Source organism: Mirounga leonina, unplaced genomic scaffold, assembly GCF_011800145.1.
Source record: "Mirounga leonina isolate KUSES-001 unplaced genomic scaffold, KU_Mleo_1.0 Mir_83, whole genome shotgun sequence".
NCBI lineage: Eukaryota > Metazoa > Chordata > Mammalia > Carnivora > Phocidae > Mirounga > Mirounga leonina.
Genome location: NW_023270826.1, coordinates 376,304 through 393,795, shown reverse-complemented (window position 1 = coordinate 393,795; position 17,492 = coordinate 376,304). Strand labels below are relative to the sequence as shown.

The following is a 17,492-nucleotide window of genomic DNA, read 5'->3' as shown; positions in this document are numbered from 1 at the left end:
ACAGTAAAATATAACTGGTTATTACTGCTTGGTTTTTGTTTTTTTTTTGACATCTTTTTTTTTATTATGTTATGTTAATCACCATACATTACATCATTAGTTTTTGATGTAGTGTTCCATGATTCATTGTTTGCGTATAACACCCAGTGCTCCGTTCAGTATGTGCCCTCTTTAATACCCATCACTAGGCTAACCCATCCCCCTCCCCCCTCCCCTCTAGAACCCTCAGTTTGTTTCTCAGAGTCCATAGTCTCCCACGGTTCGTCTCCCTGTCCGATTTCCCCCCCTTCATTCACTCTTATGGCTTCATGTACAACAGGTTTGCCAGTGACTTCCAAATCTGGATTACCAATCCCAACTTCCCTCTCCCAGAACCTTACATCCATCTCCCCATCGGATACCTTCACTTGGATATGCTCCAGGTGTCAGTTGGTTTAAAACTGACCTCATTACTTTTCCCCAAACCTTTGCCCCAAACCTGTTCCTTCTCTAGGATGCCCTTTCTTTAGTGAAGGTTCACACCATGCACCCAGTTGCCCAAGACAAAAATCCCAGTCAGCCTAGGTCCTCCATCCCCTTATATTCTATAGGTCATCAGATATTCCTTCAACAATTTATAAAAGACAAAGATTTTTAAAAATCAAACCATATTTACAAGAGACATGCAAAATCTAATGATATAAAAGGGTTAAAAATTAAAAGATTATTTTAAAAATACATGAGGCTAGTACTTTTTTTTTTTTTAATATGGGGCTTGATCTCATGAGATCAAGAGTCCCACACTCTACCCACTGAACCAGCCAGGCGCCCCAGATGCTAGTTCTTAATAAAAAGAGAGTGGTGTAAATCTACTAATAGTAAATAAAATAGACCCTAAGCAAAAATAATTTCCATAGATGAGAAGGGCCATAAATAAAATGTTTAATTCACATTGAGGTATAAAATTTTAAACTTGTATGTACTTAATTATCAATTATATAGCTTCAAAATATACAAAGAAAAATTTATGGAGATACAAAGGAAAAAACTGACAAATCACTGTCAGAGTATAAGATTTTAACACACCCCTCTCGTAACTGTGAGGTCAAGCTGACCAAAAACCTTAAGTAAGGATATAGAAAAGTTCAGGTTCTAATGATCACTGAACTCAACAGAGAAGCATACATTCTTTTCAATCATACAGGACATTTATGAAAACTGACTACAAACTGAACCATAAGTTTCAATACATTTTACACAACTAGGATTGTACAAACTATATTCTCTGTCCAAAAGAATCACATCAGGAATTTGTAAGAAAAAGGAAAATCAGGAAACTCTGTTTGGAAGATACAAATTGCTAAATAACTCATAGGTCAAAGAAGGTATTATCATGAAAATTAGAAAATACTTACAAGTGAGTAACAGCAAAAATGCTATATAACAAAATTTGTAGAATGTAGCTAAAATAGTACTGAGGGGTAAATTAATAGCCTCAAGAAAGTTCATATGAGAAAAATGTGAGACTAAAATTAATTAGCTAGTAAAAAAAAAAAAGAAATCAAGAAAAGTAGAAAGAAGGAAATAAAAGGAGCAAAAATTAACAAAAGAGGAAAACAAGTATAAAACAGAGAAGACTAATAGCCAAAAGCTCATTCTTGAAAAGACTAATAAAAATGACAAATCTCTAGCAAGAATCATCAAGGAAAAAAAAACAAGGAACAAATAAAAACTAACAGGAATGAAAAGGGGGAACAAGAATATAAATGCCTCAGGGGCGCCTGGGTGGCTCAGTTGGTTAAGCAACTGCCTTCGGCTCGGGTCATGATCCTGGAATCCCGGGATCGAGTCCCGCATCGGGCTCCCTGCTCAGCGGGGAGCCTGCTTCTCCCTCTGACCCTCCCCCCTCTCATGTACTCTCTCTCATTCTCGCTCTCTCAAATAAATAAATAAATCTTTAAAAAAAAAAAAAAGAATATAAATGCTTCAGAGATTAAAAGATTCTAAGAGAATGGAATGAACCTTTTGTCAAATTTGAAAACAAATGCAGTGAACAAATTCCTAGAAAAATAAACTTACACAAAGGGACTCAAGAACTCGAAAGCCCTAATGGTTCTAAAAGTTTGCTTTAAGTTCTCCCACATGTAAAGTTCTCCAACATTATTTGCCAAATATCTTTCCTTTCCCATTTGTCAAATATTCTATCAACACAAACCTTAAACTTGGCAACTAGAACCATTGTCAAAGCTGGAAAAGATGTTAAGGCAAATTTGTTTTTTTTTATTGTGATATTCACTTTATTGAGCTTGTAGGAAACTGAGTCTATTTGTATATAACTGTATACATTTTGTACTCATTAACACAAAAATATAGACCACTTCATGAATTTGCCGGTGGTCCCTGTGCAGGGGCCATGCTAACTTTCTTTGTCTCATTCCAATTTTTAGTATATGTGCTGCTGAAACAACCACAAGGCAAGTTTGTTTCTTTAACTTAGGTTAACAAAACTAATGCTGCGTCATGCTTTGTTTTACATATCAATAAACATGTGTACAAGGTGAAGATTTGCTTTGCCTAGACAGCTTCCTGGCATGTGAAGGCATGTGGTATAGAATAAACAGCACTGACATGGGAACCAGGATCTGGGAGTTTTAGTCCCAGATCTACCACTTACTTGCTGTGAGACTTGAATGATCCCCTTCAGCTATAAAACTCAATGATGTTTACCTGCAAGAGTTAAGTACCTTTGCTATTAAAAGCACATGATTGGTTTTCATAAGGCTTATTTTCCACAAAATTTCTATGTAATTGAGAATGTGCACTTACGAATTTCTAGCTATCTTTATGTGAAATAGTTTTTATTCTTTTTCTTTCTCTCCATTTCTTTATTTTAGTCCCCAAATATCTGCCTTAAGCAACTTTAACTTCAGAATGCCTTAGAGGACAAAACAGCCTCTGGAAGGAGAATAAAGGCAATGAAAACATTGCTTCTTCTATTCAAAAACCACTTTTTATTGATTATAGAGAATGGAAGATAAAATAATTTTACTGTAATTTACTAATGAAATGGTAAGAAGAAAAGTTTCAAACCATAAAGTGAGTAACTAAGAAAACTGCTCTAATAACAGAAGGAGTATGAGGGGAGGTGGACAGTTATTAAACTAAAATCATCATAAACTAAAAAATATAAATAGAAAATATTAAAGGATTAGTTTTAATTTTAAAAATTAAATATAAACTTTAAAAAAATTTTTATTAAAAATTTTGAAAAGCTGAAAGCCAGTATATTCAACATTAAAAACCAAAGTCTATACTACAAATTAAAATTACTGAGAGGTACTTTACCTGACGAAATATCTCTGTGACAAAGTTTACATTACTTCTTTTAGAAGAAAAAACTCTGCGAACTATTTCAATGTCTGTGAGATGTTCCTCATCAATACTGCAGAGACTGGATGAGCTAGGTTCTCGCTCCGTCAGAGTGCTTGTATTGGAATGAGACTGTTCTGGTTCTGTAGTTCTATCCGCTTTATCAGCATTATCATTTTTGTTTTCTTCTCTGGATACCAAACTAGCAGCTGCTCTCTACAATAAAAACAAAAGAGGGAGAATATCATAATCATTCAACTTGGTATTTTGCTTTCTAACAGCATTCCACAAATAACTTACACCGTTGTTTAAAATCGGGCATAGATTTCATTTAGAATCCATTCTAAATAATTAAGTAGCAATGCAAATAACTCAACATCTAAGTAATATAGTGATACTCACTAATCATCTATCCACCTATAATTTGATTTTAGAATGTTTGCAGTACAAACAAGTTATCAAAAAAACACAAAGGAATGGAAGAAAAGTTATGACAGAAGTAGAAAGGAAGCCAAAAGAAAATATAAGAAAACTCAAGAATGGGGCACCTGGCTGGCTCTGTCGGGACAGAGTGTGACTCTTGATCTTGGGGTTGTAAGTTTGAGCCCCACATTGACTGTAGCCATTACTTAAAAATAAAATCTTGAAAGAAAGAAAACTCAAGAGAACACTCTATATTCTCTTAAATGAATTTTCACCATCGGGCGCCTGGGTGGCTCAGTTGGGTTAAGCATCTGCCTTCGGCTCGGGTCATGATCCCAGCGTCCTGGGATTGAGCCCCGGCGTCCTGGGATCGAGCCCCGCATCGGGCTCCCTGATCTGCAGGAAGCCTCCTTCTCCCTCTTCTACTCCCCCTGCTTGTGTTCCCTCTCTTGCTGTGTCTCTGTCAAATAAATAAATAAAATCTTCAAAAAAAAAAAAAATGTCTGCCTTTGGCTCAGGTCATGATCCCAAGGTCCTGGGATTGAGTCCAAGTTGCACTCCCTGCTCAGCAGGGAGCCTGTTTCTCCCTTTCCTACTCCCCCTGCTTGTGTTCCCTCTCTCACTGTCTCTCTCTCTGTCAAATATATAAATAAAATCTTAAAAAAAAAAAAGAATTTTCACCATGACTGAAGATGAAGACAACCTAGGGATAAAGTAAAAGTCTTAAGGTTGGTGATGAGGAAATTATTACCATGGTATGATAGTAGTAGCTATTCCATGGTATAGCAAATTACTTTCTAGTAAGTTACTCAATTTTTGGTCTCAGTTTTGTCATCTATAAAACAAAAGGTTTTAAGTAAATGATTTCAAATATGCCTTCCCAATCAAAAACTCTGTGGTTTAATCGCATTAAGTTCTGGGATCATGAAAAATAGTTCTGCTTGAGAGTTTCTACACTTAATAATTATTTGTAGAGACCTTAGAATGAAGTTTTAGGGAAAACATACCCATAGCTGGCTACAAATAAAAGGTTAAAGGGAATATAAAAATTTTATATTTCCTGAATACTAATTAACTAAACACACACTTTATTCCCCCACTTAATTTGTAAAAGATCTAAGAAGTCATAACAAAAACACACAAAGTTTAAGATTTTTAAAAGTAAAGAAAGTCTGAGAAAAGGAAAATAAAAATTATTTAAAAATACTAGATTAGAGGTAAGTTCAGAAAAAACACACGTTGAGAAAAAAGAAAGTGATAAAAAAACAATGTGTGAAAAACAGGGAAACTGTTTAATAAAAAAATACCAGAAGTTTAAATATTAGTCCCGCCATTGTATAGCTGGGTATAATTTTATATCACATTTCTAGACTCAGTGCCCTTGCTGAAAAAAGGGAAAATGAGATGGGGACTTTTTTTTTTTTTTGAAAGATTTTATTTTTAAGTAATTTCTACACCCAGCATGGAGCTTGAACCCACAACCCACAAGATCAAGAGTTGCATGCTCCACCAACTAAGCCAGCCAGGCGCCCTGGGAGACAAGACTTTAAATCAGCATTCTGTGAATGCTCAGAAATCAAAAAAGAACTATGATTACAAATCATTTCCAACTGCAAGAACTTGTGTGTACCATTCAGAATATTTTTAGTACAGCACAGTTAACATAAAATACAGTAATAAATTAGAAGCTGAGACTCATACATGACTAGAATTATCTTCTATATCTTCCAAGTTTTTTTTATTAAGAAGCCTACTGATTCTATAATAATTGTTAAAATTTGGATTTACAAAATACATTTATACAAAGAAAATATTACCATCATTTAAGTTTGTTCTACATCTAAGGCAACTGAAATCCGTAGACACATCTCTTAAGCCATTTTTAAAGTTTGCCCTTTGTGGTGTATTACCTGAATATTCTTTGGCAAGACTTCACCTTCCATCCCAGGAATATGAGGTCCTGTATGGGGCTTTGGCTCAAGCCAGAAAGAAACCAGCCAACGAATGACAATAACACGAGCCTTAATGAAAGGTTCTTTTGTACAATAGATTGCTTCATTGGTTTCGGCATCCTTCTTTATCATAACATAATGTGGCTTTGGTCTCACCTGTGGGATATCTACAGAAAAATAAAAGGAAAACAAAAACCAAAATAAGAAAATTATTATGCTTAGCTAAATCTACATTTTTAAACATTTGAGATGTGATGATACCCTTGTGATGATACCCTTGTTTTAAAAGTAGATTTAAAATGACATTTTAAAATAATTTGCTAGATATTAACATGCAATCTAGAAGAGTGAACCATATATTGCTATAGGGAAACATGTCTTTTTGCAAAACATCACTAAAAGGCTCAGTGAATCCTGTCTAAGTACAGAAAGGCTTCCAGAGCCATTTAAAATTAATGAGAACTCACTTCAATTAACCTACGACTGAGATACAAATTTTGAATACAAAGTATGAGAATTTTTCCTTGATTTTTATAGCAAAAATATTTTTAAAGCAAATATTGTTCTCAATGGCAAAGATCTGCTACTCTAATTTAAGCCCTTTCTACAAGCCTTAATGATTATGCCTAAGTCTATTAGCTGCCTAAACTTGGCAAAGCTTAAAACAGGAACATCTTTCTGCAAAAAAAAAAAAAATTTCTACATACAAACTGCAGTGGCTTCTATATATGGAAGAGGTCTGCTTTTAAACCAAGATTTGTCAGAAAGGCTCTAGTTTCAAGGCTCAGCCATTTTGGCACAGCCACTAAATACTGGACAAGACATCATCAAAATATATGACAACGTCATTATTCATACAGAACTTGAATAAGACATACTAAATTGAATCCTTGGGGGACCTTAAAGAGGTCCCTTTTATTATACAATGGAGGGACTAAAATTTATAATATAGTTTAAGGATCATACCAAATAGCAGAAGTTTAATGTATAATATCAAATATTTATGGTGGGTTAATTTTTCCTATCAGTGAGATCCAGAGAAGACATTTTTTTAAAAAATCTCTTTACTCTCAATTAAACTTTCCTATTAGTAAAATTCTACTTTCTCTATGAATCATGGTATAGTATCTCTAAACAACCAATGCAAATATTAAATGTTGTCAGTTTTCTGCAGGTAACAAATGCCAACCTTACATTGAGGTATATTTTATTCTTACGTGTGACCTTTTAGAAAATTCCACAGACTACCTACCAAGTACAGGATGATATAAACTATTCTCCTTGCAGATGTTTGGGAAAATATAAGGCAAGTAATATTTCTTAAAATGTGAAAACAAAAATGAAAATCCCCTTTCTTGGTTTTCTTTGTTCTTCCATTCTAAACTTTTTACCTAAAAATAAAAAATACAATCAGAATCATTCCATGAGACAGAAACAATTATTAGCTATCATAAACAAGGTTGTAAAAGGTCACTTAGGCGATACACTAATCTGTTATACTCTAAAGATACAGAGCTAAATATATATATAAAGGACAAATAGCAAAAACTGGTATAATGCCATGTAAATGCATTATATATGTTAAATTACAAAAATCTTAGAAGTTAAAGTGTGATCTGAAAATTTTCAAAGTTGACCCAGACTTGGCTCTAATGACAAAGATACTAATGTTCTTTCCCCTTTTGCCCTGTCCTGAATAATTCAGCCTTAAAAGTCATACAAAATAGGCATATGTGAGTGGGAGTGGGGGAAAGAGTGAAAGCAGTGGCAGTCAAGTGCAGATAATTAGAGCCTAACGACAAAATGCAGGGCATCCATGAAGGGGATGTAGCAGAGGCGGCAGCCCAGTGGAGACTTAGAGCCCAAGAGGGGTGAGGACAGTGTCCATGGAGTAAGGGGGTGGGGGATAAGAGGGAAAGAGCAGTAAAATATAGGGTGTGATAATTCCAGTAGGGTGAAGAAGATAGCTAAGTAGGGGGATGGCAAAGGCCCAGAGTAGGCTTCATTGAGATACCACTATACATTATTCACTATTTTTTTCTAAGATTTTATTTATTTATTTGAGAGGGAGAGCGTGAGCACGCACACGAGCAGGGAGGAGAGGGAGAAGCAGGTTCCCTGCGAGCAGGGAGCCCAACATGGGGTGCTCAATCCTATAACCCTGAGATCATGACCTGAGCCAAACATCAGGGTGATTCATACCAAGACCTCCATGGTGTCCCTCTCACTCCGAAAACAGCCGTCCTTGGCCCCGGCAATGCCACAAGTGGTCCCCTGCCAGCTTCTGCAGCCAGCCAGGCCCACCAGGCCTCCCACCAGGCCCCCTACCTCAGTCACCCCTGACCTCTGTAACTCACACTGACTTAGAGCTGGTGGGGAGTGGGAGGGACGTGGGGATGACCAAGTGGGGTTTTTCTAAGTTCTCTGATCTCTGGGCTTGAGCAATTCGTAAAGGAAAGACAGGGTGTGGGGTTAAGTACTTAATTGGAGATGAGTGGGTTCACCTCTCTTCTTGCCCCTTCTTGGAATATAGGGCTCCTCTCATTTCTCTGGACCCCTAATTCCTGCTTCTTTCTTTGAAGGTACTGAGTGAGATGAAGTTTTGGGGTGGGTGGCCTCCTACACACTCTTTATTCTTTTGTTTCTCTATTTGGGGGGTTGGAGGTGGGAAGTTAGTCCCCAGGAGGGACAAGGGACATTTTTACATTTTGGAGCTAGTCACTGGGAGTACAGGAGGGGTGGTGGTGGGAGATCAGGTTTATGTATATGTACTATCTTCTTTTTTATTATTAAACAACTTGGAGGGAGTTGAAAAAAAAAATGGGGGGGTGCCTGGGTGGTTCAGTCAGTTAAGCGTCTGCCTTCAGCTCAGGTCATGATCCCGGGGTCCTGGGATTGAGCCAGGACTGACTGAGCCACCTAACAGGTGCCCCTACATTACTCACTTTAGAATAACTAAAATTACATACTGACCATACCAACTGTTGGTGACGATGTGAAGCAACTTTTAAGCTTCAAAGATTGCTGGTGGAATGTAAAAAGGTACAACCATTTGGAAAACAGCTTGGCAGTGCCTTAAACAAGTCAATATGTACCTACTCTACAACCCAGCTATTCCACTACTAGGTATTTACCCACGAGAAAAAATTTTATGTCCACATAAGGACTAGTTTATCAATATTCACAGCCGTTATATCTGTAATAGCTAAAAACTGGAAACAACTAATATCACCATCAACAGGTGACTGAATAACAAAGCATGTTATATCCATACAATGAAAAGTTACTCAGCAATAAAAAGAACCAAACTATTGATACACAACAATATGGATGATTTTCAAAAAAATTATGATAGAAAAAAGAAGCCAGACCAAAAAAAAAAGTATGTACCATATGATTCCATTTATATGAAAATAAGGAAAATGCAAACTGTAGTGACATAAATCAGATCAACAGTTGCCTGGGAATGAGGTAGTGGTTAGGAGTGGAAAAGGATGTATTACAAAGGCATGTGAGAACTTTTAGGGGAGACAGGTCATTATCTTGATTATGGTGACGGTTACATGGCTGTATACATGAAATAAATGTCATCAAATTGTATATTTCAAATATTGCAGTTTACTATATGTCAATTATATCTCAATAAACCAGCAAAACAATTTTAAAAATCTATATGAGGTATAAAAGTTGTTTTTTAAAAAAGAAAAACTGGTAATAATAATGACAGTAACAACTACCACCCACAGAGCACTTTGTGTCATGTATTTTTTTTTAGTACTTTTACTAATTATTTAACCCTCAAACACCAAAATAGGATAGGTATTATTTTTATGTCTATTTTAAGCCAGAGAGGTTAATTTACCAAAGGTGACACTATCAGTAAGATGTAGAATCAGATTTAAACCTTGGCAATCTCAATCAGGGTCCAAATTAACTTTCTAATGTTAGTTTCTGAGGCATAAGGAATTTCTGTGTTTGGAATAGTTACAAGAAATGTGTATATGCTAAGATTGTTTTCATCAACCAGGGCATGCACATTTCATATGTAGGGATGAACAGGTTACCTTACAAAAAATACATTCACCTAGAAATTTACAGAGTACAAACAGGTTAAAGTGTAAATTACATTCCTCCACCCAAAACCCCATTCTCAGCCTATCTCCCTACTGGCTGCCTCTTGGCAGGTTGATTCCTAAATCAAACAGTTACTACTTAAAGACCACAACCACTGATTATAAAGGAAAGGATTGGAAAGTAAACCCAACTGGCCCACAGAGGAAGGTATATACATAAAAGAGTCTACTTCAAGATTTTCTCTCTCTAGCTCCCCTTCTACGAGACTCATAATCCCGCCAATGATTTTTATTTCACGAAAGGCATACTAACATACATTTTCAAAAGTAAAAATTTGTCCTCCTTCAAGAAAATAAGCAAATATCTACTCCAACATAATAATGGTAAGAGAGAGAAAAATTAATTACCCACACAAAGATGGTAAGAGGGGTGATATCAAAGAGGATAACACATACCTGAATTACTATGTATTTTAAAAGTGCTTCAAGAAAATAGCTTGTGAGATCTTCTTGACCTTTGTCTCCTGATTGTGGAGGGACAAGAGGAGTGATTTCCTCTATAGTGACTTGAGCTATACAGAGACAAAAGTTTAGTATAATCAGAAAACAAATTTAACAATGAAATAATGTGATCCAAATAAAATTTAACTGTAAGACATATATGCAATGAATACGCTTGAAAACGTTCTAATGATTGAACCTTGAAATAAATCTGAGATCATCCTAACAGCCCATCACAACAGCCATAAAGTTTAATAATCAGCTGTTTCATAACCCCTTGAGAGAATGTGACAGGGATGGATAGACAGATAACAAAGGGCTTAAGAGTGAATCTTACTTGGAAAAAAACTCATATTTTAAAATTTACATTGTGTGCCCATTACAAAAATTCCAGCCCATTACAAAAATTCCACAGTATGACGAGAAGCCTCAACAATAATGACCTTATTTATCAATTAAAGGACTTATTACTCTAGTAATGACCACTTTTACTGTTTAAGGTAGCTCCTTTATTCAAAGAATAAAATGATATTTCCCTCTCAAAAAGAAAGGATAGCATCTTAGTTCCTTGATTACAAAAGTCCGTGTATAAAATAAGAAACTTTTACATTTTCGAAAATGTTCCGATATTCAAAAACATTCATTATAATAAACGCAAATTCAAAAAAATTGACCAACAACTAGCTGAACTCTCTTAAATATTTCCTAAGCAGCACCTAGTTTGATATAGGCAGGTTCCTAAACCTGTTTCTTAGTAAATATTAGCCAAGTAATTAAGCTCACAAAAATAGATTTTGTTACAGTCCTCTTGGCACAAAGTAAAATACTCTTGTACTTCAATGTACATCCAAATTAACTCAAGGATACAAGACGACACATGAGAATTAGAAATAAAAGATAAATGTAAAATGGCTTCTATTAACCATGTGTTTCTGATGCTTGACACCAGAAGCCTTGCTGGCCAGGGAGAGAATGTCCCTCCCCAGCCAATTCCCAGAGATGGTAAAGATGGGCCAGAGAACATGCCTTCCATACACAAACCAACCAGTCCAGAGTCCACACCTCTACCCCTCTTCTACCCAGCTCTCACATTCAAGGCCACTATTCCCCTGACCTAATCACCCAGGTACGTGGGTGACAATGAGGGACAGCCCCTATGCACCTAAGCCTGCTGAAATTATCCAAACGAGCCAATCACAGGACTGCTCACACTGCCTCAAATGTTTCTACCTACAGAAATCACAATAAGGGCTCTTGCCTTTAATGCCCTACCCCTGACTGACCCTGGTACTTCCCCATGTGGCCACCCTTCCTGGTGTGGCATGCTCTCTCCCTTGGGAACTGTAACTATTTTTTTATGTCAATCATCTTCTGATCTGTTGGCCTCATCATAGGCAAAAAATAATAAAACCTAAATTTTATAACATGGCCTTGAATTACCGAGTTAATAAACATACGGACATTTTAAAAATACATTAATAAACTACACAGGAAATATTAAAATACTGATGGATAAGATCTCATGAATCTTACTTTCTTGAAGGTTGAGTGGAGGATTAATGAGATTATCTAAAGTTCGAGGTCCATGTTCAGATTGTAGTGCTGAAAATCCGGGAATTAAGCATGAAAACATCCAAAGCTGTTCTTTGCTACAGTTATTCTGAAGAGCTTGCAACCATAATAAGAAAAGACGAACACCTTCCCGTCTGATCTAAAATAAATAAAATGAAAAACAGTATATTTACTAATAAGGGAAATATTTTCTTACTTTTAAGGCCAAAATTCTCTAGATGATTAGAGAGTGTTACTTGGCAAAAGAGAGGAAGGACAGAAAGAGGTAAAGGAAAAAGGAGAAAAGGAAGAAGGAAAGAGGGAGGGAAGGAAAGAGGAAGGGCTACTATACCCATGTCATTTATTGAGCCCTCATTATTTGTAAATTTAAATTCACTGATTTTGAACAAATACAGAATAAATTTGGCCTCTAACTACTTACAGCCATAAGATAATCTTTATTCTCTAATTTCCATTGGTAAAAAGAAAAAAATCAGAAAATTATTTCCTTCTTGTTTACTTCCCTCTTTCCCAACACCACTGGTCTAATCCAAGAACCAAGAAGAAAGAGGGCAATAACTTTCCCTGTACAGTGACTTTGGTGGTAAAAGGTGGAATGGTTATGGGGATCTTGGTACCCTGCTAAATCAATGTTCTTGTTCTTAAAAAAGCTTACCACTCTCTGAAATTATGTCATCTACTTATTATTTGCTGCTAACCTGCAAAGCAGAAATTTTGACCGGTTACTATATTCTAAGTACCTAGAACAATACCCCATATACAGAAGACAACAAATATTTCAATCAATGCATAAATTCTCTCCCAGGAAGAAAACAGGAAAAGACAGAAAAACATTCAATCTCTGACAAGCAAAACACAAAGTTCTTCATTAAGCTAATCTCACTGGTAGCTTTGGAAACTGCCTTACCACAGCTTGGTAAATGGCCACTGTCAAAGCTGTTCAACAGCTGCCACCCTTACAGTTTAGAGAGATAACAAGAAAACAAACAATTAGGAAGGCTTATTCCTTTGTACTGCTATACCAAGCCTTGACACCAAAACCACCCACAATATGAAACTTTCACTTAACCTACAAGATGCTTTTGCACTGGGTAGCTTCTCTTACCAGAGCACAATGAGATAATGAAAAAGAAAAGAAATAAAATCAACTTTTTAATATAGATCCATCATTCTTCCCTACATCTAAGAATAGTTATAGTAATATAAAGAATAATTTGTAAATAATTTTTGTCTTCTGGGAACCAGAGAGCAAAGTATTTCTAGTGAATCACTCAATGCAGTGGCAAAAGTTTTTCAATAGCCTGGTCAACCCAGTATGTATTTTCACACATACTGAGTATGTTGCTATATTTTATTTTAAGTCAATTCACTTCAACTAAGTGAACTAAAGACAACTCACAATTCTTTAGAAAAAAAGTTGATGTAGGAAAAGTAGAACAAGAGACAGTTTTTTTAAAAGTCATAGAAAAAAAATATAATTATACCTTCAAGGAGTTTCCTGTGTGGAGTAGTTTCTTTAAAATTAATCCTGAAAAGGAAACACGATTTAAAATACTCATATTTTCTTAGTTGTTTCCAAATGTCAGAGTTCTCGGTCAGACTTGAAAACACTTTAAACAAGTCCTTGGCAACCTCCAAATTATTCTTGGTGACCCTGATATCCCTCTGGCCATAATCTTGGGACTAGAAGGGCATGTAGTCACCTTTTCAACACATGTTCTATTGGAATTAAACATGATTTAGTCTATTGAAACAAACCCTAATCCCAAAATTGCATTTACTACAACATTATCTCTGTGTATCTCTTACTTAAGATTAAGAATACAATTAAATACTTTCTGCATCACTAATACAAATAAAAACCACTGCAGGGAACTTCCATTTAGTTAACCACATGAACTTTATAATTCTAATATTTCCTAACAAACATTTTCATTGTACTTTCTTTTTCAGAATATTCAAAGCTATCTTTAATATTCCTTTTAAATTTATACAATTTTTCAACTCTATAATAAAATATTGAAATTACATTAACAAACATCCAGAGACCCGCCATTTGGTCTAAATAAATCTAAATACAGTCCCATGTTTCCTATAATTTCAAAATTTCATTTATTTACCTTATTTTTGATGTTTTATCTAACAAGTATCATTGAAGCCTCCTTTGAAACCATGTCAAATCATTCTCCTTCCTTCCCCAGAAAAAAACATTATCCAGATTTGTATTATTTCCAAAATATTTTTATATTAGGGTTATTATTTATAAATTAATAAAATATTTAGAATTGGTTTATATATTTAAAACCTTATGTCAGTAACAAGAATCTCTTCCATAGCTATTTATTCTAATCCTATTTTTTTATTCTTTCTAATAATATCAAGATCACACACATACAAAACACACACACACACACACACACACACAGATCAAGCCTGGATTTTATTTGGTTAAGTTTCATTTGTCATACAAAAATAAGCTTTAATTTTTTTTTTTAATTTTATTTATTTGACATAGAGACAGAGAGGGAACACAAGCAGGGGGAGTAGGAGAGGGAGAGGCAGGCCTCTGACTGAGCAGGGAGCCCAATGCGGGGCTCGATCCCAGGACGCTGGGATCATGACCTGAGCTGAAGGCAGACGCTTAACCGTCTGAGCCACCCAGGCGCCCCAAGCTTTAATATTTCAAATAAAACTGTGTTGATTTATCTGCAATTCTCTACCTTATGTTTGCACAAATTCAATTTCTTAAAACAATACTATGTAAACCCCAGTCTTTAATCAGCTCCCCTAAAAAAATCTATGTATGCTAAACGCACTGTGGTATCGTGGACTGGATTCTGGAACAGAAAAAGAACATAAAACAGAATACCAAATCTGATTAAGTCTGAAGTTTGTTTTTTAAAACAAAAACCTTACATTTACATATGATATACAAAACAAGCCTTCCTGTAAGTTACTTTTTTTTTTTTTGAGAGAGAGAGTGCATGTGCAAGAAAGCGGCGCAAGGGGCTGGGGGTGCTGCTCAATCCTAAGTAAGCTCCATGCTCAGCGCAGAGCCCCACTTGGGGCTCAAGCTCACGACCCTGAGATCATGACCTGAGCCGAAATCAAGAGTCAAACGCCCAAATGACTGAGCCATCCAAGGGCCCCCCTACCTAAGTAACTTTTCACAACCAACATTAGCTTCTGAAATTTATCTATAGTGATCTATATAGCTCTAATTAATTCACTTTAACTGCTGTGTACAATTCCATTCCATACTATTAATCTTATTTATGTTAGGACATTTGGTTTGTTTTCAAATTTTTGCTATTCCCAGGAATACTATAATAAAGGTCCTTGTCATAGCTATAAAAATAACTAACACCATACATAACTGTGAAAGAGTAACTGCTTTCTCCCACACATCAGGAATGATACAAGAGTGTCTGCTCTCACCACTTTCATTCAACACTATACTAGAGAAACAATAAGAAAGAAAGAAAGAAAGAAAGAAAGAGAGAGAGAGAAAGAAAAGAAAAGAAATTAAAGGTACCAGATTGGAAATAAAAAAGTAAAACTATCGGGGCGCCTGGGTGGCTCAGTCATTAAGCATCTGCCTTCGGCTCAGGTCATGATCCCAGGGTGCTGGGATCGAGCCCCGCATCGGGCTCCCTGCTCGGCGGGAAGCCTGTTTCTCCCTCTCCCACTCCGCCTGCTTGTGTTCCTGCTCTCGCTCTCTCTGTCAAATAAATAAATAAAATCTTTAAAAAAAAAGTAAAACTATCTTAAATTGCAGTTGACATGTTCCTATATTTAGAAAACTGAAAGGAATCTACAATAAAACGAATAGAATAAGTGAGGTATAATTAACTAGAAACAATATAAATGCCCATGAACTGGTGAGTAGATAAAACATGATACAGCCATATCATAGTACTCTATACAGCAATAAAAAGGAATGATAATACATGTTATAATATGGAAAACAAACAAAAAAATTATGCTAAGTGAAAGAAGCCAAATGCAAACTACTATAAATTATATGATTTCATTTATATGAAATGTCAAAAAAAGACATTTATTGAGCACAGAAAGCAGACTGTGGTGGTGGGAAAGGCACTAACTGTAAACGGGCTTGAAGGAATACTTCAGGGTGAGGCAATGTTCTAAAACTAGACAGTGGTGACTCTAAAGATTTGCTGAAAATCACTAAATTATTTACTTAAATAGATGAATTTTACACCTATATAAAATATAATTCAATAAAGCTACTTTTAGGGGCACCTGGGTGGCTCAGTCAGTTAAGCATCTCACTCTCTCTCTCTGTCAAATAAATAAATTTTAAAAATTCTTAAAAAAAAAAAAAAGCTACTTTTAAAAAATCAACTAGATTCATTGATTTATTTTCCTTTATATATAAGACAAAAATGAAAGAAAACAGTCTTAGGATTTTTCTAGATGACAAAGAAAAATGACCACTTATGTGTCTTCTCAAAGTTAGACATTTACTGGACTATTATTAATCATGACAAGTAGAGAGCCTAAAGCTCTTCTGAAGATTTAAGGCTACATTCCTTAGAAGATACAATAAACTTTTGAAGTTCAGATGTCTCAAAAAAAACTTTCTTCATAAACAACCTTCAAAGACATTTTTATGATTATGAAACACAAAATAGGATTTCACTATTTTATTGAGTACCTTATCAAGTGCTTATTACTAATTCATATCTCTTCTGATATAAAACCTACTCAAATATTTTGCCAATTTAAAAATATTTGTCTTATCATCTTATTATCAAGTTGTAAGAGTTGCTTATATATAATGGGTATGTTATATTTAGTCTCAAACTTTATCCAAAAAGTTCATTCTAAAAGACTTTACTACTTAGGATTTTGGTTTTAGCCCCTGCATCAATATCCTTCCTAGATGTCCAGAGTTCCTTTTGTTTCTGGAATTAATTGGGAAGGCTTATCACTAAATTATTTACTTAAATAGATGAATTTTACCTATATAAATTATAATTCAATAAAGCTACTCTTAGGGGCACCTGGGTGGCTCAGTTGGTTAAGCGTCTGCCTTCGGCTCAGGTCATGGATCCCAGGATCCTGGGATCGAGCCCCACATTGGGCACCCTGCTCCATGGGAAGCCTGTTTCTCCCTCTCCCACTCCCCCTGCTTGTGTTCCCTCTCTCACTGTCTATGAGAAATAAATAAAACTTATAAAAGTTTTTGAAAACTTATAGTTTCAAAGCCCCACAAGAGACTTCTTTTTTGAAATAAAACACATTTTATTCATCTAACCATCAGTTAACAGACACTGGGTAATTTCCATCTTTTGGCTACTATGAAAAATGGTGCTATGAACATTAGAGTATACATTTCTATGCAGACATATGTTTTCCTTTCTCTTGGGTATGGTATATCTGGGTATGGAATTGCTGGGTCATAGAGGAGCTCTATGTTTAATATTCTGAGGAACTGCCAGACTGGTTCTCAAAGCAGCTGTGGCATTTTACATTCCCACCAACAATGTTCGAGGGTTCCAATTTCTCCACAGCCTCACCAATACTTGTTATTTTTTGGCTTATAGTCATCCTAGTAGATGTGAAGTGGTATCTCCTTAGAGTTGTGATCTGCATT

The 17,492-nt window shown here is 35.5% G+C and overlaps 1 protein-coding gene and 1 non-coding gene across 8 annotated transcripts in view; both read right to left on the bottom strand.

Moving 5' to 3' along the window:
- Positions 1-17,492, bottom strand: part of LOC118002836 (ral GTPase-activating protein subunit alpha-1) — a 252,275-nt gene that overhangs the window by 190,225 nt on the left and 44,558 nt on the right. For all 7 annotated transcript variants that reach the window (XM_034993443.1, XM_034993440.1, XM_034993439.1 and 4 more), the window contains exons 5-10: positions 13,354-13,397; positions 11,831-12,008; positions 10,253-10,368; positions 6,976-7,114; positions 5,682-5,890; positions 3,325-3,564 (exon numbers count right to left, since the gene is read on the bottom strand). In XM_034993443.1, the coding sequence (XP_034849334.1) occupies positions 3,325-3,564; positions 5,682-5,890; positions 6,976-7,114; positions 10,253-10,368; positions 11,831-12,008; positions 13,354-13,397 (926 nt within the window). The remainder of the gene's footprint in view (positions 1-3,324; positions 3,565-5,681; positions 5,891-6,975; positions 7,115-10,252; positions 10,369-11,830; positions 12,009-13,353; positions 13,398-17,492) is intronic.
- On the bottom strand, positions 2,343-2,450 carry LOC118002854. Its single transcript, XR_004677191.1, has one exon. It is a non-coding gene; the product is annotated as a U6 spliceosomal RNA (small nuclear RNA).